We start from the raw sequence: 23,053 nt of genomic DNA on the forward strand, positions 1-23,053 counted from the left end.
AATTTTTGGAGTTGCTAGTGCACCATCACTGGAGATTTTTTTTTTTAAAGGCATGGTCTAAGGCAGGGGTCCCCAACCTTTTGGACCTCAGGGACCACCAAGTTCATAATTTTAAATCCCGCGGATCACTAATAGGAATCCAGTGCGTTGCTTGCTGAAGCGCCTGGACTCCCAGTGATGGGATGGGGTCCTTCAGGCACTCTCCCTCCTCTCTTCTCTCTCTTTTTTTCTTTCTCTCTCTCTCCCTCTCTCTTCCTCTGTCTCCCTGATTCCCTCTCTGTCTCTTTTTCTCTCTTTCATTCTGTCTCTTTCATTCTCTGTCTCTCTCATTCTGTCTCTTTCTTTCTCTCTCTTTCATTCTCTCATTCTGATTCTCTGTCTTTCATTCTGTCTCTCTTTCTGTCTCTCATTCTTTCATTCTCTCTTTCATTCTTTCTCATTCTTTTTTTCATTCTGTCTCTTTCTATTTTTCTCCCCCTCTTTCTATCTTAATCTCTTTCCCCCTCTTTCTCTCGCTCCCCCCTCTCTCCCACTTTCTCATTCTTTCATTCTCTCTCCCCCTCTCTTTCTCTCTCATTCCCTCTCTTTCTCTCCCCCTTTCTCTGTCCCCCCTCTCCCATTCTTTCTCATTCTCTCTTTCATTCTCTCTCTCATTCTCTATGTGCCTCTTTCTTTCTCTCTCTCAGACACACACATTCTCTCTCTCATTCTGATTCTCTCTCTGATTCTCTGATTCTCTTTCCCTCATCTCATGGGCCAGGCAGTGTGTTGGAGCTGAGAGGAAGTCAAGTGTCTCCCTGAGAGACTGAGGTGTGCGGAGCACCAAAAAGGGCCAGAAGAAATGGCTGCGAGATCCAGCAAGAGATGAAGCTTCGCTCCCGCTCCATCCCCCCTCCCTTTCCCTTGCCAGGTGAGGAGTGACTGGGAAGGGAGGGCGAGGGGCAGGGACAGCCACTGGTGGATTCAGCCAACAGGAAGCTACAGCAGGGGGAAGAAACACACCAATTCTTGTGTGCCTCCCAGAGTCCTTTTTTAGTGAGATGGGTGGAGATACAAATTTGATTAATAAATAAAGGCAATAAATGTTAAGAGGAGAAGTCAGATACAGTATCTGTCTTAATATATATGATTACATACCTAAATAGAATGCTATCGTTATTGGTTTCATATTTCAAGTAAAAAAAAATACCCCTATGCCTTGAGAATGATACCTGTTTTATCCAAACTGAGTGAAATTTAATATTCATTTGACCTTTGTGGAGTGTAAAATACAGAACATGGTGTTCATAACCCAGTGGCTTGAAATTTTCCTGTCTCCAGCACCAGTGGTAGTATTCAGCCGGTTCTATCCAGTTCGGGCGAACTGGTAGCAACCGCAGTGGGAGGCTCCGCCGGACATCATCATGTCCCTTTTCTGACATTCTGCGCATGCGCAGAAGGCCGTGCGCATGCTCGGAGGTGACTCATGTGAGCTTCCATTTGCGAACCATAGTAAAGCTAAGTGAATACCACCCCTACCCCAGCACATTTCTGAAATGTTTCCTTGGTCACTAGGAAGTTCTTAAAACGCTTGGCAAAACTTTTGCAGAACATTTTGATATAAAAATTCAGAAGTATCTTTTCAGCTTTATTAATGTGCCATGGAAACTTAATGTGGTAACTTAATCATATGTTTGTGGTTGTATTTAAAATCATTAGCAGTGATCTTTAGTAGATAATCATTCAGGGAAACTTTCCTGACACACAATTTAAAAATTTCTAGCTCGGCACATGCTGCTATTTTTCAGGTGTCTTCAAAATCCCCTCTGATTAACTTGGGAGTCTGTAGTTGCATATTAATTATAACTCTACTAACATGAAAATGTTTGCAGTGTGTTTTTGATACAGTTCATAGAGATAAAATAGATCCATAGCAAAAGCATTTTAATATGGGCATTCTTTTTTATAGATTAAATATGGACATTTGAGAAAAGACATTTTAATGGTTTTAACAAGCACTTTAAAAAATAATAATCCAGATTTTTAAATTGCCGTAGAATCTGAACAGCATTTTGGCTTTCCATCAACTTTCCTTGTAACATGACTCAAAGCCAGGAATTTATATGGATTATCTTGATGTAGGTCCAAAGTACAGTACAAATAATCTGTGAAGCACAAGTTAAAAGAAAAAGAGGAAAAGAAGAGTAAGGGAAAGGTTCTTTAACTTGTTTTAAAAAGTAGAGTAATTTAAAGAGGAAAGAATTTCAACTGAGATAATCTAGAAGGAGTGAACTTGCAATTCTATGTTCAAATCTGTGATGTTTTATTTTTATTATTTATGAGGCTTCTTATATGTATTTAAAAAATGCATTGCTTTTATCATAAAGACTTCATCAGGCAATATATAGGAATGAACTACGAGACCAATATGAAATGGGCATAAAGTAGAACACGGATATATTTTATGGAAGCTGTTACAGTTTAGGCAATGAACTTATATTTCATTATGCAGGTGTTCTGCATAGCATTCACAACATTCAACAAAATCATCAATAGTTTACAGGCAGATTAAACTTTAATCCATGGAAGTAACCCTTCCTGTCTTAGACTTACAACATGGGTAGTAGTCTTAATACTCAACTTACAAAATATATTGAAAATTAAAGTATTTATGTAAGATTGGTGTGGTCAATTAGCTGTGCAACACAAAAGTTACCTTTGATGGACAGGGCACGGAACAAAGTGAAATCATAGAAATGGGCATACTCTAAAAGTCACAGGCAAGAGCCTGAAAATGAAGTATTTCCATGAAATGCAAAAGAGTTTAAATGTGTGTCATTTAAATGTGCAAACCACGATTTGTCAAGCTCAGGTTGGATTTGCCAAACATGATGAGTTAATATATGGTTCTCCTATTAATGGCTCAGCATGTTGGGTTAATGAAGTCTGTTAGATTAATTTATTAGTGTATTGTGAAAATGTAGGCAGTTCAGTTAATTTGATTGAATGGATCTTCAGGTTACGCAAACAGCTTCATAATTGCATTTCTTAGTGAACCTCAGTTTTCACTGATGCTATTTATTATCTGATGAGTACAATAGAAAATTAACTGCAAATATGTAAATTAATCAGAGCCAAATAGGTTTAGTGTTAAAACCTATTTTAGATGAGACTAGACTGGAAACTGGGAGACTATGAGTTGTAGATCTGCCTTAGGCACAAAGCCAGATGTGTGACCTTGAGCCAGACCCTTTCTTATAAACTTTATACTTATAAAGCAGGAGTGTCAAACTCAAGGCCCACAGGCTGGATTCGGCTTGTCGGGTGCTTAGATCTGGCCCGCGGGCCGCCCTGGAAACAGTGAAGTACCAGCCTGCGATGCCTCTGCCAGCGAAAACGGGCTGCCAATCTCCGTTTTTAGCTGGGATGGCTTCCCGCAACCCTTTGCCAGAGAAAACAGCTTGGGAAAGCCGCATGCGGCTCCATTTTCACTGGCAGAGGGTTGCAGGAAGCCGTCCCAACCAAAAACGGAGATTGGGAGCCCGATTTTGCTGGCAGAGCACTCGGGCCGCCACAGGCGCCCATGTCACAAGTGACGTCGAGCTGGCCATGACTACCCTGGGCACGCCCAGCCCTGCCTTCTGAGGTCAAACACAACCCTGACGCAGCCCTCAATGAAATCGAGTTTGATAACCCTGTTATAAAGCCTAGGAAGGAGGCAATGGCAAACCACTTCTGAAATCTTGCCAAGAAAACTGCAAGGACTTGCTCAAGTTCAGTGAAGACTTGAAGGCAGCAAAATACTTACAAAGTTACTTATATGTTACCTATAATAAAGGTGGGATAAAAATCTAATGAAACAAATACTATGCAAATATTAACAAATGTTATGGACATAATTATAAATACTATTATATATTCTAAAATTAAAAATACTGCAGCCAAAATTATCTATTTATTACATCACATATTTCCAAGTGGATGACTCTTGACACTATCTGTCAGAAGATATTAGACATATATTCCAATTATCTTTCTTTAATTTTTTCTATTCTTAGTTTTGTTTCAAAGGAGTGTAGGAAGTTAGCACCCACCCCTTTCCTAGAAGAATGAAATATTTTAGGAAATATTAAAAAGGCAGAATATATTTCTCTGGATGAGAACTGGAGAAACATGTTTTAAAGACAAAGCAGCTCCCACCTTCTTGCCATCCCACCCTTTGTCAATGGGCCAGAGGCAGAAACTCAATCTTTGTCAATGGACCATCATCTGCAACACAATAGGACCCACCTAGCAACAGAAACTAACACAATAGGACCCATCTCGCAACAGCAACTCACCACATGGCACCTGGGAAGATTACTTCAGCCAGCAAGGCTAGCTAAGACCCCCACCCCTTGGAGTCTGACAACCAATCAGGATACTCTTTCTGGGCCCCAGGAAGTTCAAAGCCAGAGAGGGCATAAAACCCGGGGACTCGCAGCATCTCAGCCCTTTTCTGTTCAGGAACTCGAACCATGTGATCCTGTCCACCATTAAACCATCTTTCCAAGCAGTCTCCATGTTTCCAGTGTCCTTTTCCCCACTTGGAGCTGAACCCAGAAGGATATTTCTTCCTACAGGAGAAAATAGGTAATAAAGTAAAAATTAACTCCATATGAGCCCTACCCATGCACCTCCTGAGGCAAACTTTAATAAATATCTCAATTATAAGCAGCCATTCTAATTATGGGGAACTATAATTAATATAGAGGGAAATTACGCGAAGCGCGTGCATGGAGCGAACTGGTAGTAACACCGGTTGAAACCCACCACTGAATGTAATGCTTGAAAAATGGGAGAATATGTGGAAGAAAGGTTTAAAATATACATTAAATTATAACTTAAAAGAAAACTTCTATAAGATTATGTATCGTTGGTATTTAACTCCAGACAAGTTGTCAAGAATGTATAAAGGCATTTCAAATGAATATTGGAGATGTAAAAAGGGACTTTTTATCATTTATAGTGGATGTGTGATAAAGCAAAGAAATATTGGAGTAGGATTCATACCTTAATATAGAAAATTCTTAAAGTGAATATAAACAGAAAACCAGATACTTTCCTTTTGGGTTTCATGGAAAAATACTTGGGAAAACAAATGGAACTTTGATGTTATACATGTTGATGGCAGCAGCTCTATGCAGAAAAATGGAAGGTCACCTCGATCCCTACACTGGACTGCAAAAATTGATAGAGTTAACAGAGATGGCTAAATTGACTGCTTTTTTAAAAAAAGTTTATTTTTATTTCTCATAAACACATTTACATGTACAATCATTTATCCATCATTTTTCATTCACCTTATCTTTTAACTTTCATTTTTCATTTTTACTTTTTCGGGACTGCTCTTTTACCATTTACCTTTACTCCAACCTTTCTTCTCCTCCTCCCCTTCTCTTCCTTCCCCTTTCTCCTCCTCCTTTCTTCTTTCTTCCTCTCCTTCTCTTTCCTACTTCCCCTTCCCTTCCCCCACTCCTCTCTTCTTTCCCTCCTTCTAACCTTCTCTTCTACTCCTTTTTCCCCTCCCTTTTCTTCCTCTCCTTTTCCCTTTCTTCTCTTCTCCTCTCCTCTCCCTTCCTCTCTCTCTACTCCTTCCCCTCTCTCTTGTTGTTTCCCTTTTCAGTTCAATCTAAAGTGGTATTCGAGCAGCCTCGATTTTCTAATTATCTTTATTCTCATTTCAATTTCTTATTTAATTAATATTTATTTTTATTTCATCATTTCTATACAAGGGGAAAAAAGTAAAACTGACTGCTTTGATCAAAGAAAAAAATACAAATACTTTTATTTCTACTTAGAAACTGCTTCTAGACTTTGTGCTTGAGATAAAAAAATGAAATTTTGATTTTGGATTTTACTGATTAGATATATTTGTTGTTATAGAAATGACTAGTATAAATTACTATGTAAAAGTAAAAAATTGAGGTTTGATGTGACTGTCTTATTTTACTGCACCAAAGGGAGTCGGAAGTCAATGCCTTTTCTTTCTTTTCCCCCTTTTCTTCCCCCTTTCTCTTCCCCATTTTTCCTATTATTTACTTTGCTGCATTTTCTTTCTGATAAGATTAAGTGAATGGTCTTCAAAATTTAATATTGAAAGAAAAAATTAAAATTGAATCTGCTGTGTAGTGGAAACTTCGTAGGTAAAAATTAGCAGGATTTTCAGAGTGGGAAAAGGAAGCACACAAGTTGTAAAAACACCTGAGAGAGGAAATGTCTAGCCAGGGAAAGGTAACTGAATGGGATAACAGGAAAGGCAAACTGAACTGAAAAACAGGAAAGAAGAACCTATTGTTCTAAGGAGCCATAAAATATCCCCAGAACTGAAAACTGAGCATTCTTGATTAATATTAACTGACATACAGTGCATAAATTACCTCCTAATTTTAATATACAAGGCCTTTACTGTGTCTTGGCTCGTTATTGGTCAGGCGAGTTTGACTCTGGTCACGAAGGAAAGTAGCCAGAGCACAGCCTGCTTTACATTATAAACTAATTAAATTGTTATCTATGTGTAAAAAGTCCTTTCACAGCCGTATTAGCTCACTATGCCTAATACAGGAAGCCAGGGTCAAGATCACAGAAATGGGGCGCAAATCTTGAATGGATTTGTGGATCAATCCTTCACTTTTGTCGGCTTTAAAACAACAAGGAGCTATTTATGGAAAGCCTGCTCGCTCTTTGGGGACCTTGAGTTGGTGTCCTCAATCAGACGGATACATTCTCCCTTCAGGCTATCCCAGCCTCCTTTGCTTCTTTATTATACGAAACGGCAAGGCATATTTATTACAGTTCAACTCTCCGGAGACCTTCGGCCTCCCTGCGCTTCTTCCACTCCTCCGAGGCCAAAGCAGAGGACTGAGACAAGCGCTCAGCCCGCCCAGTCTTGATAAGAGCAAGCAGGGAGAGTTGAGGAGAGGAGGAGGCGCTCCTTTCGCAGGGGAGGAGAAGAGGGCGGGCGGCGGCTGCGGCTGGGGGGTGGCTGTCTTCCTTCTCTAGACAACTGGAGGAGGGGAGGGAGGACTGGTACCAACAGCCCCGGGAGGGACTGTCTGAAGGCAGCGTGGAAGCCGAAGCCCAGCCATGGCGAACGCCAATAGACAGAAAAATGACACCAAGTCCTCAGGTAGGCGCAGAAATGGGAGTTTGAACCTAAGGGACTCACTGGACGCTTCGGGGGCAGGAAGGCTCATCTACGGCTTGAACCTTGGTAGAGTTTTAGGGGCCACTCTCACTCCGGCTGTGCCACTCTAAGGCAGGGCTGGCCGGAGGCGACAGACGGATTCGCCCAGACACGCGTGGGTGGATGCCTTCGGTGGGGAGACGGAGCCCGTCCCAACAAGGTATCTGAGTACGTGGCTTTTCTTTCAGGGAGGCAGTCAGGGCAGGGAAGGTTTGTGTTCACACAGCACGCTTAACCCGGTGACTGAACCGCTCCGTGGCACTAAGTCCTTGAATCCTTGGCGGTCTGAGCTGGTTGACTTGGGTTTGCTGAGTGTGCCACGCAACCCCCGAACCGAAATGGAAAGGAATGAAGTGCAGGTGGGATAATGGCAGCTGCTAGGTCTTTCTTCCAACTTGGTGGAAGGGCTTGTGCGAAGACAACCAGTCAGCCACGGAGTAAGTGCTTCAGGAGAGATCGGGATGAAGGGAGCTTTCGTTTCAGAGCGCCTCCTCTAGCCGGCTTCTGTACAATGAAATGCAGGGAGGAAGTCGGAAAGACAACCCAGCCCTTGGAAGCCGCCATGCTCCTGTAGGAAGTTAGCACCCACCCCTTTCCTATCTTTGCTTGGAATAAAGAGTCCAGCTTTGTGATTTCAAATGCAGCCGCGGCAGCTGTTTGCTTCTGCTCTTCGGCTTCTGCTCGTTAAAGGTCTGCAGTTCCTCCTGGTTTGCTGTCCGCATGGCCGCGGCTGCTTTTTTGGCAGGCCGCCTTCCTTTGTCCTCGCTCCTCTTTCTGCCTTTCCATTGTTTTGCCTTATTAACTTATTAACCGAGCGTGTCTGCCACGTCGCAGTGTTTACTAATCGACCGTACAGTAGTTGCGTGACTTGTACTATAACTTGTCGCTCCGGAGAACAGGCAGCAGAGTGTTTGATAATGCAGGCTTGGTCGGAAGAGATCGTCCTAGTAATTGCCCCCACCCCCATTTTAAATCAGAAATTAAATGTTATAATTTGATTGCAGTGCCAACTCAATCATCTCAATAATAAGATGAAGCAATTGCCTTTTTTTTTAAACAGGAGAAGATAAACTGTTGGCACTAGAAAAGCATTCATTCATTACCCATATTGACAATAACACTTGTCTAACAAGTGCAAAATTTATAGTTCTATTTCTGTACATTGTTCAAGCAGAATATTGGTCTAGATCAGGCATGTCCAACCTGTGGCCCATCATTGGCCCCGGACAACTAGTAATGCAGCCCCACAGTTGTATATGAAATTTATATACATTAATGATATATTTTATACGCTGCAAGGTGATTCCTTTTCTCTTAGTGCGGCCCAGGCAAACCAAAAGTTTGGACAGCCATGCTCTAGAATTATGAAATGGGTGGATATTCTACCATTATCTAGTCTAGATTGTGGTACAGTATCCAGCCATTTCATAATATAAAACACATTGAGTGTTATCAGAGCACCTTGAAACTTTATCTCTCCCTCTCTCTGTAAAACTCAGACAGCTCTGAGTCCAATTTCTTTATTCTGCAATTCTAATTCCTCCTCCTGTAACACAGTTCTCTTTCCCTGGGAATAGGAACTGATATTTCCAAAACACTACATAGAAAACGCAAATACACCTCTCTTTCCTATCTGCTAAATGGGAGCAAATTCCTCTAGAGTCAAGTGACAGAAAAAATATCATTAGGTATATTAAGATGGCCTCTTTGATATTTTTTCTGTCACTTGACAGAAAAAATATTAAAGACGCCATCTTAATGTACTTATTGATTAGTACTCATATCCACTTTCCTACGCCCGAGATAAAGTGACTAGCAAGGTCACCCTTCTAGTCCCACCTCAGGCACAAAGTCAGCTTGGGGATGCTGGGCTAGACATCCCTAGGAACCAGGCAGTGACAAATCACTTCAGGAAAACCTTGTCAAGAAAACTGCAGGGACTTTTCTGGGCAGTTTCAGAAGATTTGATATAATTGAATGGGGAAAAAAGTAAAAGACAGTAATAGGAAGGGATGGAAGAGGGGGGAAAATAGCTTGCTGGAATCAGTTACTTTTGAACTGTTTTTGGAATTAGAACACCCAGAAATTCTAATCAACATGGCCAGAAATTAGCTAATTACATTGACCTATACAAGCCAGGTGATCTCAGCCCACGTGAATGTTTATGGATCAGTGTATCAGGTGACCCCATGAGATTCAACGGGTTGGGCCAACTGTGAAAAAGAATTGCCTTTTAAAAATTAGCACGCTAAGGAAAATGCAAATGAAAAGGAATAAAGCTTTTTTAAAATGGGTTTAAAAAACCCCACCCTTCTCCAAAGTCCCCTCCACTCTATTGTACAGTGCCTCCTTTATCCACCAAAGGAGGAAAAAAAGTAGAGGGAATTATTGACACTATGAAATGCTCCCTCAAGTGGAGATTGTAGGAGTTCCTTCTTAATCTATGGTAGCAAAAAAAAAAAAAAAAAAAGTTTGCAGCACATTTCCGATTAGTAAATTGTATTAAAATGCTGTCTAAGCTTTTTGTGAGCCACGCCTCACACTTCATCAACATATCATTCTGATGCAATTTGTCAGTCGGGAAAGATGCTACAGACTAATATTTTGCCCTCAAGTGAAGGAGTGCTATCCACAAAGTTTCACTGAACAGAAGAAAACAACAGAATTGGAAGGGACTTCAGAGGTCTAGTCCAAACCCCTGCTCAGGCAGAAAACCCTATACCACTAATGGCTAACCTTTTTGCCGTCACGTGCCAAAAGCGGGGGGAAGGGGGAGTGCAGGGGGGTGGCGCGCACATGCCCACACCCATAATTTAATGCGGCCCATCCCCCGCACATGTGCACGCAACTCCCCCATGCATGCACGCATGACCCCCCCCAAACTTCCCCCCGCTTTTGGCATGGTGGGACCAATAGGCCTGTTTTTTGCCCTCCCCAGGCTCCAGAGGCTTTCTTGGAGCCTGGGGAGGGCGAAAATGGCCTTCCCCAACCCCCTGGAGGCCCTCCGGAGGCCGGAAACGGCCCATTTCCCGACTTTCAGTGGGCCTGGAAGGCCCAAAAATCATCTGGCTGGTGCATGCATGCGCACTGGAGCTGAGCTAGGGCAACACTCGCATGCCCACAGATATGACTCCACGTGCCACCTGTGGCACATGTGCCATAGTTTCGCCATCGTGGCCCTATACCATTTCAGATAAGTGGCTGTCCAATCTCTTCTTAAAAACTTCCAGTATTGGAGCATTCACAACTTTTGGAGGCAAGTAGTTCCACTAATTAATTGCTCTAACTGTCAGGAAATTTCTCCTTACTTCTAGGTTGCTTCTCTCCTTGATTAGTTCCCATCCATTGCTTGCATTGAATCCATTGGGGACAATGGGTCTTCACACAAGGGATAACCTGGCAGGGAGGGAGGCTTTGTACTGTTTGATGTTACAATAATATAATAAGCTGTCAGTTTAGATTGTAAATCACATTTAGAAAGCTTTGAATGCCAAAGAAAACTGGATCGGTCTCTTTAAGTGAAGGATCAGATGAAAGAATATATGTACAATGAGGCCCTGGGGATCCAAGGAAGGGTCATATGTTGACATAGGACCTAGGTATGGGTATAATGGACATGAGAGTGAGGAGTACGAATTCTGAAAACCATTTATTCTTGTCTTCATTTCTTTGCCTTAAAAACATACAATTAAACAGCTTTAATTCCTTTTGCTTTTCTGCTGTAGTAGGGGATTTGCAATACAGGTTTGCTAACAGTTGCCAATACTTGATAGTGAGGGGCCTGCGGTAGGAAGAGGGGGGCCACAGGGTCCATGAAGTGAGGCAGAAGTAAACAACTTGCATGTCAGAAACCATTTAGCCAGGATGCTAGATTAGCTTGCTTACAAGAAACCCCAAAACCGTATAGCTAGAACAGGAAACAAGCTGTGCAAGATACCCGTGACCTGAGGTAGGCAATAGGTGGTCCAACATTTAGCTATTTTGCATAGCAAGCATAAAAGTTGGGGGGGGCTGTAATCCAGGTAACCAATCAGTATTGTATGTTATGCATGCATTATTAGGGGGAGGGCAAAGGGGTGTATGTAATTCCCTTTTGATATAAAAATTGCTGTAGAAACTGTAATCAGGGTCTCAGTAGCTTTTCAAAGCCAGGGTCCTTATATCTTGGTACCAAAAATAAAAGTATATTCTTGTTTCACATTCTTGTTTTGGCAATCAATTGGCTTCGACACCAAGCTAAGGCCCAGCTTTGAGGACAAGATAAAGCCATTGGAGGAAATCTGTTCTAAACCACTTCTCGGAGTGCCCGCTCGGCCAGACTCTGTGCCACGACTTCTTCCTTTGCTTTCCAAAAGATTGGCAACGCCCCCCCTCATTTTCCCACCTTCCGTCCAGACGTTTGTGGGGTTGGGGAGGGACGACTTGACTGTGTTGCAGAAGCAGGTACTGAAAGCTTTTTTGTGGCATGGTGGATGTTTTCTGGCCTCTGCTGACTACAGGTGCAAGGATTCCAAGAGACCGCTACCCGCGTGGGCGAGGAGAAGCTACTGGGGTGCCCTGCCCGTAATGAGCTGCCCGTTAGCATTGGGAGAGATCCAGCCTTCGCGTTTCCTGGAACTTTTAGAACGCTGCTGTGCCCAGAGTTCCAGAACCCACGGTTTTCAGGCGTGGGAGTTCTAGAACTTCGCCCCGGGGACGTTCAGAAATGCCGGTAAGGCGAGCGGTCTTGTTGCCGCTGCTCGTGACCGGGGCCTTACTCGCCATGCTGCTAGAGCCAAGCTGGTGCCAGGAACCTGCAACTCCAGATTGGAAGATGACATTGAAGACTATCAGAAACGGCGTTCATAAGATCGATACTTACATCAATGCCGCTCTGGATCTCCTGGGAGGAGAAGATGGACTCTGTCATTATAAATGCAGTGATGGTAATAATCCTACTATATTAGAAGAAATGTATGTATGTTTGACTATTAGTTATAAAGCCAAAAATGTTTAATGAATTTAATTTTTTTTTCTATTCAAAGGTATGTTAAGAGAATGTCATAAAAATAAATAACAATGAAGCACATTGTTTTTGCTAAAGTCAGGAAAATCTGAGATTCCCAGCCAGCTTCATAACAGGAAAAAATGGGTTATAAATACAATATAATTATCCAAATCAGACAATGTCTTTAGGTTGCAGATGACAGATGTAAACATTAATGATGACAAACTGGAGATTGAACAGCATACTCCTATATTTGATTATTGCAGAAATAGTCATACTAAATTTAGTGGAACTTAAGCCCAGGTAAATGGTTATAGGATTGAAGTCTCCTATTTGTACTTTCAAGGGATGCCTAAAATATTTGTTTAAAATACTAGCAATAATATTATTTTGGCTCCTTACTGCATACAATGTACCTATTGTTAAAGCTTATCATGATCTTAAGCATATTCAGTTCATGTTATTTTGTGAAAACGCCAAGGATTATATTGCAGAAGAGATTATGTAACCATCAATTCTGCTAAACAGCTTAGAAAATTTGGAAATGGATGTGAAACATAATCCCTCCTTCTTTCAACAATTCTTTAAAAGGTTAGGTTAACCCATTGAAACCCAGTTTTCACATATTTGTTGCTTTAATTCTTTGAATTTACTATGGTTTCACAGCCTTAATCTTATGCCCATATCATTAGGGGAGGCTTGGCAAGTGGTTAGAGATAAACCTCTAGATAGTAAGGCTAAAGTAAATTAATGGAACTTTATTATTAACATGCCCAAACTGATTAGCTATATTAAAAAAAAACCCTGACTGGCATTTTAATTTCATAATGGGTATCCAGTACAGCACTTCAAACAATTAACAGAAGATATCTCCAAAGGAAGTAGTGATTCATTTGGTCACAATTTGAGAATTGCTTTGCAGTTTTATATTCATTCATTTGGTAAGTTCATTCAATTGAAGGGGCATGATTTCTGAATAGATGTGTATAGTACTGTGAGATTAAGTTGTTTAGCGTATCATTTTTGTATACCGTAATTAAAATAAGACTATTATCTTGTTAAATTGAGAGAATAGATGGAAAAGTGGTATGGATATGGAATTAGGGACTTTGGTTCAAATCCAGACTCAGTGGAAATTCAGGGAATGACCTGGTAGCCGCATTTCATCTCATCCCAAGTACTTCACCAGGAAATGTTTGGAAGAGAAAATGCTATGTATAGTACTTTAAGTACCTGAAAATTGTGATGTATAACTAATGAATAAATGGTCATATATCTATAACAATAGATTAATAATTTATTAGCTTTGTCTTGAGTGAGTCTGGAAAAATCAGAAGCATTTTACATATTCTAATCTAAGCACATGTTTTACAGGATACAAACCTTTACCTCGCTATGACTATAAGCCTTTACCACCAAATGGATGTGGTTCTCCACTCTTTGGAGTTCATGTAAGTTGCTAACGGATGTGCAGAATAGTACATGATCCTTTCACCCATGGGGGGAATTGGTCCAAACACACATTTTGCACCTGTGCACAGAACAAAATGAATTTGGTTTTTTTCTAGGTAGAAGTAGCAGTTGGGGGTACAGAAAAAGTCAAAGGTGCTAGCAGTAGCAATAGCATTTAGACTTATATACCGCTTTTCAGTGCTTTACAGCCCTCTCTAAGCGGTTTACAGAGTTAGCATATTGCCCCCAACAATCTGGGTCCTCGTTTTACCCACCTCAGAAGGATGGAAGGCTGAGTCAATCTTGAGCCTGGTGAGATTTGAATTTCAAAATTGCAGGCAGCTGGCAATAAACAGAAGTAGCCTGCAGTACTGCAGTCTAAACACTGCACCACCATGGCTCACTAGCACCTGAAGTGAGGGAGGGAAGACAATGGGAAGATTTGGGGTGGCTGAAGAAATGGGATATGCCATTCTGGGACTTCAGCAATGGCAGAGCGGGAGGGAAGCAATTGGGAAGACGGAGAATGTATGAATGATGAGATGTGTTGTTATGTGGAGAACAGGAGAGAAGGGCAAAAGTGTAGCAGCTTGTTCTACACATCCTATTCAGTTTTATTTCACCCAGACCCAGATAATCAAAGCTTCCTGAGTTTTGGTTCTTCTGAACTGTGGCTTACCCAGAGTGGTTCAGCAGAATATGCGGAATATATATATATGTATATATTTGCACGTTTAATTTTGTGCTAGAGTCTAATTAAAGAGTGGCTCCTGAATATATATTTTGAAGAAAGTGGCAGTGCTAAAGCAACATATATCTGAGTTAAATTTCAATAGGTGCGTTTTTACAGTATTGAGTTGAACAGCACACCAAATCATAAATGATGAATCATGTTATCTCTTAGTCTAATATTTCTTGGTGTCCTGTGAAAATATTCTTTATCTACCATGGCATATTAAATTTCTTTAAGCTCTGAATTAAAGTAAATTCTTTCCTACTTTTGATAATAGATAGTTGTAGCACCAGAGAATAACTTATAGGGATAACAGGTAAATCAATGAGGTATAATATAGTAAATCAATGTAATTCTGTTACAGTACAATTTATGGAGGCTCATTCAGTGAAAGTTTAATGGACCAATTTGAGGTGGGGTGGGTTTTACTCTTGAGTGCCCTTTGCACTAGACAACATTATGCAAACTATTTCATAATGCATAATTTGCATTCTATCACTTTCATAATGACTTTGCATCATTTGCGTAATGGCATCTTTACACAAATGATATAAATTCAATTAGAATTTTGAACTTTGTGTATGAAATCCATTGCTAAATCAGACTTTCATTGTTTTGTGGTATAGTTCCTCTGATAAATCTATTTTCATCCAACTTTGATGGTTTTTAAGATTTTCACTTATTCACTTGGTTTTATTACTAATTTTTTTTATGGCCCTCACAGTATGATTTTCCCGACCACCTGGGAAATCTATTATCAATATTTGGTATCAGATTGCAAAGTATCAATAATATAATTTCCTGCTGATGGAAGAGACCAAAGAAATTGGGAGTGGAAAGGTTTAAATCAAGTTAGTTAGTGCATTTTAACCTTTTCCTATCTCTTCAAATCAGCACAAAAGCCTGAAAAAACTACCAGTTGTTTGACATATTGACACTTCCTTGTAGTTCCAACTTTCAAAAAGTACAGTTAAAAAGTGCCCTCCCCTCCTCATCATATTGCCCTCTTAAGACATAATGTACTTATTGTTTAGAGCAATAAGTACATCAAATGCATTGTTTAGAGCAATGCATTTGATCAATGCATTGCAGCATTCCTATCACCTTTCATCCATTCTTGGAACTCCTTCAGAAGAATTTCTTAATTTTCATGGGCTTGAAGCATTTAACACTCAAGATGCTAACCATTGGAACTTGTTTTTCAGTTTGACATTGGTATTCCTTCAATGACAAAATGCTGCAATCAACATGACAGATGTTATGACACCTGTGGTAGCAAAAAACATGATTGTGATGAGCAGTTTCAATATTGCCTTTCAAAGATCTGCAGAGATGTGCAGAAGACATTAGGAATACCTGAGTCTGTGCAAGGTGAGTCACTCTTGAGAAACATGGTGTGACAGAGATTATATAATCTGAGCCCAACTAACCAGAAATGTAAACCAGAAGATCAGATTAACATGATTGCATTATCTACAACTTGGTTTTTCTACATGTTCAAATGGATAAGTATGTACTTTTGTTAGTTATTTAAAGGAAATAATGTTTAAATAAAGTATATAGCAGAATCACCCATTAGATTTTACTTAAAACTCTTCAGATTAAACCATCCATTTAGTTTTCAGGATTAAATTAAATTACTTGTAGGCTAAGCTAATTGTTTCTCCATCTAATTTTTTTTCTCTTTACTTCCTTTAAATGTGGATTTAAAACATGTTCTGAAAGCAAGAGGATGTGGAGAGAATAAAATGTCCAAATTTTGCTAGCTAAAAAAAATCTTGTTTGTAAACATATTTGTGATAATTTATTGATATTGTAGGGACGTGGTGGCTCAGTGGCTAAGACACTGAGCTTGTCAATCGAAAGGTCGGCAGTTCAGCGGTTCGAATCCCTAGTACCATGTAATGGAGTGAGCTCCCGTTACTTGTCCCAGCTTCTGCCAACCTAGCAGTTCGAAAGCACATTAAAAATGCAAGTAGAAAAATAGGGACCACCTTTGGTGGGAAGGTAACAGTGTTCCCTGCGCCTTTGGCATTTAGTCACGCCAGCCAAATGACCATGGAGATATCTTCAGAAAGCGCTGGCTCTTCGGCTTTGAAACTGAGATGAGCACCGTCCCCTAGAGTCAGGAACGACTAGCACATATGTGCGAGGGGAACCTTTACCTTTGATTTTGTAGGAGTAATTAAATTATACTTACAGTTGTGCATACAAATATGCATTAATATTATTGTGATTAATACTTAATACTGTTTTGGTTTGTTAATTAATGTGGAAATGTTTCAGATGGGGAAATAAGAAAAATTAGCTATTTGCATTGCTCTTCAGATTGTCTGTCTATACTCTTGAATAATTGTTTTCCCCTATCTTAGCTGTCTGGATGAAGTCTACCAAGAAAGCAGTAATGGGAGATGATACTGCATTTTTTTACATTAAAGTAATATAGAAGACTTTGTACATTATTTAGCTGCTTTAAAATAATTCCCAAAGTTATAACAATAAAATAATAAGATATACAATATATGACTAGCAAGCTTCTTGTAAACACGGCCAGTTCTAATTCTAAATCTTTGTAGGTTAATTTCTGCAACTTCAGATTGGGTAAAGAACATAATGTTAATTGTGATTTGAATCACCCATTGCCCAAATCTATGATTGTACTATGCCTATGCTTTATTTATCTTTTCTCCTCAAACAGGTAATGACAGCTTTTCTTTATTGTACCATTAAAGATATTTCCCTATCTTGCAGCTTGTGAATCTACAGTACAACTAGTGTTCGATGCAGTCATACATCTCGGATGCAAGCCATATCTTGACAGTCAGAGAGCTGCATGTGTATGCCAGTATGAAGTCAACAGAGACCTGTAACAAGATTTTTCTGACGTGATAGAGCTCTTTATTGTTACAAAGCTGTCCTAAGGATACAGTGAGCATGCAGATGGATGTCTACTCATCAGAAGACATTAATGTGTACGTTTTTATGTAGCACTTCTTTCATCAGTATGCATTCTTAAACTATAAGGATCTTAAACTATTTCATCTCTTTTAGAGATGAAAAGGATATTTTGGCAACTGCCTTAAGTAGATAGGATTGTCAATGAATGCTGCTCCAAACTGAAGGAAGTGAATCCTAAAATCCATGGGATAAAGTAAAAAAAAAAAAAAGGTCAATCCTTGGGGTCACAATGAATCAATATCTCTTTTGGTTGATTTTTCTTATAGAAGAAAAGTAAAGGCAAAAAGGCAAAAACCAAATATTGGAAAGACTTTAAAAAATATGACTGACAACATTCAGTTATTTGTACACTGACATTGTGTGATGTATGTAATATTTTTCCCTACCACAAAAATAGCTGTTTTCCAGTTGTTCAAGGGTATTGTAATTCTGTGAAAACAATATATATTGTTAACTATTTAAAAAATGTCCATTGAAGAGCAATATCCTATCATGAATTGAAAAACTTTGAAAATGTTTGATACAAAGATATTTGTCCTTTATTCTGTATGCTGTTTAAATATTACATCCCTTTTATCCTGGAATATCTCAAAATTTAATTTTAAGACTAATTTATCATTCTTTCTTATGGCTATGAATCGCTTTAACTGTGCAAGGATTCTTTCATGGTTTTCATAATTTCATTTTTTTTTTACATCAAAGTTTTATATAGTTCTCATTCCTGACGTTTCTATAAATAATCTCTACTGAAGCAAATTCTGCCTCAAGTATAAAAACTATAAAAACTGCTGAATTACTTGATATTACTTGAAAAGTGATCTTTGACATAATTTCTCCTAGTGCCTTTATTAATGAAATGGACATTTTAAAAGTGAATAGGTGTGAAATAAAATTACCTGTTTAGAAAGGGAAAAAATTAAACATGCTAAATTGAATATATGTCATGTATTTTTCCATCAACAAAATTTAAGAAAACAACTACTAGAAGAACTTACAGGATTCGCTTGATATGCTTTTATTTTATTATCTTCCACCATTTTGTATTTGTTAGCCTTTGCATCCAGTTTCTTGATAACTACCTAAGATTTTATGAGAGAAGTTTGATAATTCCTTTGTACTGTGCCAGAAATCCAGCCTGCTATTACTTTAACTCATGGGTATTTGTGTACAGGAAGAAAGGATTGGAAGCTGTCCTCCATTGAACAAGTTTGCTTACATTATATACCGTATTACTGCACCAGTAGAGTCATTAAAGCAAGTAACTCAGGATTCTATGAATCTGAAGCTATGGCTTGCTTACGTAAAATAAGTTACACCAGCAAAACAGTATAAGATGGCAGTTTCAGGTGAAATGCTACCGGTTCACACCAATTCAGGTGAACCAGTAGTGATAAAAGCTACCGGTTAGTCCGAACCGGTATTTCCAGTTCCGTATTTCTGGTATTTCCGACTATCAGCTGTGCCGCGCAATTTATATTTGCAGGAAATCCTGCTTTCTAGCAAATCTAAATCGCGCGGCACAGCTGTTTCTGCCCCCTCGCTGTTCTATTTACCTTGTGAAGCTTCCTTTTCCCGCGCAAAGCATGTATTTGGTGCACACACGTGTGCGTGCAGTAACCGGTGGTAATCCGCAGAGGATTTGACCACTGGACAGCGTATAATAGTGAATATCTAAAATGTTGATCTTCAGAGAACATGTTGGCAACTATGAAGTACTTGTCAGGGCTTATCCAGATCACACTCTTTTTTAATTCTTCTCTTTCTTGTTTGTTCTGCTATAGTCGGAGCAATAAGATAGTGAAGTAGTGCATATGAAATAGCCTAAAATGTATTTAAAAATAAAAGGGAAAAAACATTCTGACTTGAAATTAATTTGAAAGGCATACTTAATTGAAATATACATTAGCCATTAGGAGATAAGAATAAGGAATACCTTCAGTCCACCATTTTTCTTAGTATTTTTTTCCCTAGTACAGTGAAGGCTAACCTTTTTGCCATTGCGTGCCAGGAGGGGGGGAGGTTCGTGCGCGTGCGTACCCACACCCATAATTCTATGAACCCCACCCTGCACATGCGCACAGGAGTCTCTGGAGGCTGGGGACAGCAAAAAAGTCACTTCCTGTCCCACCGGGAGTTGGGAAATGGGCCATTTCAGGCCTCCGGAGGGCCTCCGAGGGAGTAGGAAAGGCTTTTTTCGCCCTCCCCAGATGCATAGAGAGGATCTGGAGCCAGGTGAGAAAGAAAAACGGGCCTTCTCCACCCCCAGGCCCTCTGGAGGCAGGAAACAGCCCGTTTCCCCTACTTCTGGTGAACTCAGAAGACCCAACATCAGCTGGCCGGTGCATGCACGCCAGAGCTGTGCTGGCATGACCACTGATATGGCTACATGTGCCACCTGTGGCACGCATGCCATAGGTTCGCCATCACGGCCCTAGTACCATACATGTGTGTTTTTAAATTGTGTTTACTTATTTGGGAAATATAAAGGCTGCCCTAATCAGTCATGACTCTGGGTGGCTTACAAAATGCATAATGAGGGAATTAAAAAGCAAAGAAGCCTTTTGCTAAAACAAAGTCCAACAAAAGTGAATAACCATTCAAAAGACTATCTTCACTTTCAATTGGTAATTTGCATATTCAATAGTAATAGTTCAGTGGCTAGTTAAAATATGTGAATGCACTTGAAAGCTATTTGTAGCTTTCTTTGATTATAACAAAAGTAACAGAATGTATAAATAATTATTTTATCATTCAGTTTTAGCCTATTTTTCTCCTTTAGTATCCTGTGAGATTGGTCAGCCAAGAAGATCCTTAATGGCCAAGATTTCTATCCAAGCAGGAATTGATTCACATTCTTAAATCTTTATTAAACCTAATTCATAAAGTACTTATATTAATCAATACAGAATTTCTGTAGTCCTCAACTTACAACAGTTAATTTAGTGACTGTTCAAAATTGCAACAGCACTGAAAAAAGTGACATGACCACTTTTCATTCTTATGACCTTTGCAGCATCCCCCCATGATCATGTGACCAAAATTCAGATGTTTGGCACTTGGTTCCTACTTGCCATTGCTGTTTCCCAGGGTCATGTGATCACCTTTTGCAACCTTTTGACAAGCAAAGTCAATAATAATAATAATAATTTTATTTCTATACCGCCCTTCTCCCGAAGGACTCAGGGCGGTGTACAGCCAATTTAAAAACACAAGACACAACAATAATTAAAAATTAAAATAATTAAATAGATTTGGCCGATTTAAAACCCCAAAAATTAAAATACCCCAATTTAAAATTATTATATTGACAGCCCTGCCTGGCGGAACAACAGGGTCTTCAGTGCGCAGCGGAACACCCGGAGGTCGGAGATCTTACGTATTTCCGGGGGCAGTTCATTCCACAGGGTTGGGGCTCCCACAGAGAAGGCCCTCCCCCTGGGTGTCGCCAGCCGACATAACAATGGGGAAGCCAGATTCACTTAACCACCGGGTTACTAATTTATCAACTGCAGTGATTCACTTATCCGCTGTGGCAAGAAATTGGGGCAAAATTCATTTAACAAATGTTTTACTTAACAACAGAAATTTTGGGCTCAATTGTGGTCATATGTCAAGGACTACCTGTATTGTATAAAAACACTCCTGCCCTAAAAAAGCAGCTACATGTCTCATTCATAAAGAAGACGTAGGACTGGGCTTCATAACATGGGACCATCCTATCTGATGGATCATCTGTTCCCAGCTACCGTCAGCCCAACCCATTAGATCTGGTAGAGAATGCATACTGTGGGAACATGAGTGAGGAACATAACATTTCCGAGCGGAAGGCAGTAGACTTAGATTTACAACATGGGTAGTAGTCTTAATATTTAACTTATAAAATATATTGAAAATTAAAGTATTTATGTAAGATTGGTGTGGTCAATTAGCTGTGCAACACAAAAGGTACCTTTGATGGACAGGGCACGGAACAAAGTGAAATCATAGAAATGGGCATACTCTAAAAGTCACAGGCAAGAGCCTGAAAATGAAGTATTTCCATGAAATGCAAAAGAGTTTAAATGTGTGTCATTTAAATGTGCAAACCACGATTTGTCAAACTCAGGTTGGATTTGCCAAACATGATGAGTTAATATATGGTTCTCCTATTAATGGCTCAGCATGTTGGGTTAATGAAGCCTGTTAGATTAATTTATTAGTGTATTGTGAAAATGTAGGCAGTTCAGTTAATTTGATTAAATGGATCTTCAAGTTACGCAAACAGCTTCATAATTGCACTTCTTAGTGAACCTCAGTTTTCACTGATGCTATTTATTATCTGATGAGTACAATATACAATTAACTGCAAATATGTAAATTAATCAGAGCCAAATAGATTTATAGTGTTAAAACCTATTTTAGATGAGACTAGACTAGAAACTGGGAGACTATGAGTTGTAGATCTGCCTTAGGCACAAAGCCAGATGTGTGACCTTAAGCCAGTCACTTTCTTTTAAACTTTATACTTACAAAGCAGGGGTGTCAAACTCAAGGCCCATGGGCTGGATTCGGCCTGTGGGGTGCTTAGATCTGGCTAGTGCGGCCACCCTGGAAACAGCGAAGGACCAGCCTGCGATGCCTCTGCCAGCAAAAACGAGCTCCCAATCTCCGTTTTTGGCGGGGACGGCCTCCTGCAACTCTCTGCCAGAGAAAACATAGCACGGGAGAGCTGCATGTGGCTCCATTTTCACTGGCAGAGGATTGCTGGAAGCCGTCCCAGCCAAAAATGGAGATTGGGAGTCCGACTTTGCTGGTAGAGCACTCGGGCTGCCACAGGCGCTCCTGTCAGAAGTGACATTGAGCTGGCCATGACTACCTTGGGCACGGTCTTCAAAATTTAATATTGAAAGAAAAAAATAAAATTGAATCTGCTGTGTAATGAAAACTTTGTAGGTAAAAATTAGCAGGATTTTCAGAGTGGGAAAAGGAAGCATACAAGCTGTAAAAATACCTGAGAGAGGAAATGGCTAGCCAGGGAAAGGTAACTGAATGGGATAACAGGAAAGGCAAACTGAACTGAAAAACAGGAAAGAAGAACCTATTGTTCTAAGGAGCCATAAAATATCCCCAGAACTGAAAACTGAGCATGCCTAATTGTTGATTAATATTAACTGACATACAGTGCATAAATTATTTTCTAATTTTAACATACAAGGTCTTCACTGTGTCTTGGCTCATTATTGGTCAGGCGAGTTTGCCTCTGGTCACGAAGGAAAGTAGCCAGAGCACATTATAAACCAGGGGTCCCCAAACCTGGCAGCTTTAAGACTTGTGGACTTCAACTCCCAGAATTCTCCTGCCAGCATAGCAGGGAGTTGAAGTCCACAAGTCTTAAAGCTGCTAAGTTTGAAGACTTCTGCTTTAAACTAATAAAATTGTTATATATCTATAAAAAGTCATTTCACAGTCCGTATTAGCTCAGTACGCCTAATACCAGAAGCCAGGGTCAAGATCACAGAAATGGGGCGCAAATCCTGAATGGATTTGTGGATCAATCCTTTACTTTTGTCAGCTTTAAAACAACAAGGAGCTATTTATGGAAAGCCTGCTCGCTCTTTGGGGACCTTGAGTTGGTGTCCTCAATCAGACGGATACATTCTCCCTTCAGGCTATCCCAGCCTCCTTTGCTTCTTTATTATAGGAAACGGCAAGGCGTATTTATTACAGTTCAACTCTCCGG

At 40.0% G+C, this 23,053-nt stretch overlaps 1 protein-coding gene across 2 annotated transcripts; it reads left to right on the forward strand.

Moving 5' to 3' along the window:
* Window positions 1–7,049: 7,049 nt before the first annotated feature.
* Window positions 7,050–18,238, forward strand: PLA2G12A (phospholipase A2 group XIIA). 2 transcript variants are annotated; one of them, XM_070948544.1, is made up of 5 exons: window positions 7,050–7,147; window positions 11,704–12,129; window positions 13,566–13,642; window positions 15,582–15,747; window positions 17,128–18,238. In XM_070948544.1, the coding sequence occupies exons 2-5, from the start codon at window positions 11,910–11,912 to the stop codon at window positions 17,244–17,246; spliced, it is 582 nt and encodes a 193-aa protein (XP_070804645.1). In that variant the 5' UTR covers window positions 7,050–7,147; window positions 11,704–11,909; the 3' UTR covers window positions 17,247–18,238. The 2 variants fall into 2 exon arrangements, with proteins under 2 accessions (XP_070804645.1, XP_070804646.1); XM_070948545.1 differs by lacking the exon at window positions 7,050–7,147 and having other exon boundaries at window positions 11,632–12,129.
* The last annotated feature ends 4,815 nt before the right edge of the window (window positions 18,239–23,053 follow it).

The sequence above is a fragment of the Pituophis catenifer genome, unplaced genomic scaffold (genome assembly GCF_029215685.1).
Source record: "Pituophis catenifer annectens isolate HBS135680 unplaced genomic scaffold, rPitCat1.0.hap2 SCAF_8, whole genome shotgun sequence".
In the NCBI taxonomy this organism is placed as follows: Eukaryota; Metazoa; Chordata; class Lepidosauria; order Squamata; family Colubridae; genus Pituophis; species Pituophis catenifer.

Excerpts from the sequence above, each read along its gene's own strand:
- PLA2G12A (XM_070948544.1), top strand. The coding sequence starts at position 11,910 with ATGCCGGTAAGGCGAGCGGTCTTGTTGCCGCTGCTCGTGACCGGGGCC. Across the intron at positions 12,130-13,565 it reads TCATTATAAATGCAGTGATG|GATACAAACCTTTACCTCGC; the intron begins GTAATAATCCTA and ends CATGTTTTACAG. Across the intron at positions 13,643-15,581 it reads CTCCACTCTTTGGAGTTCAT|TTTGACATTGGTATTCCTTC; the intron begins GTAAGTTGCTAA and ends CTTGTTTTTCAG.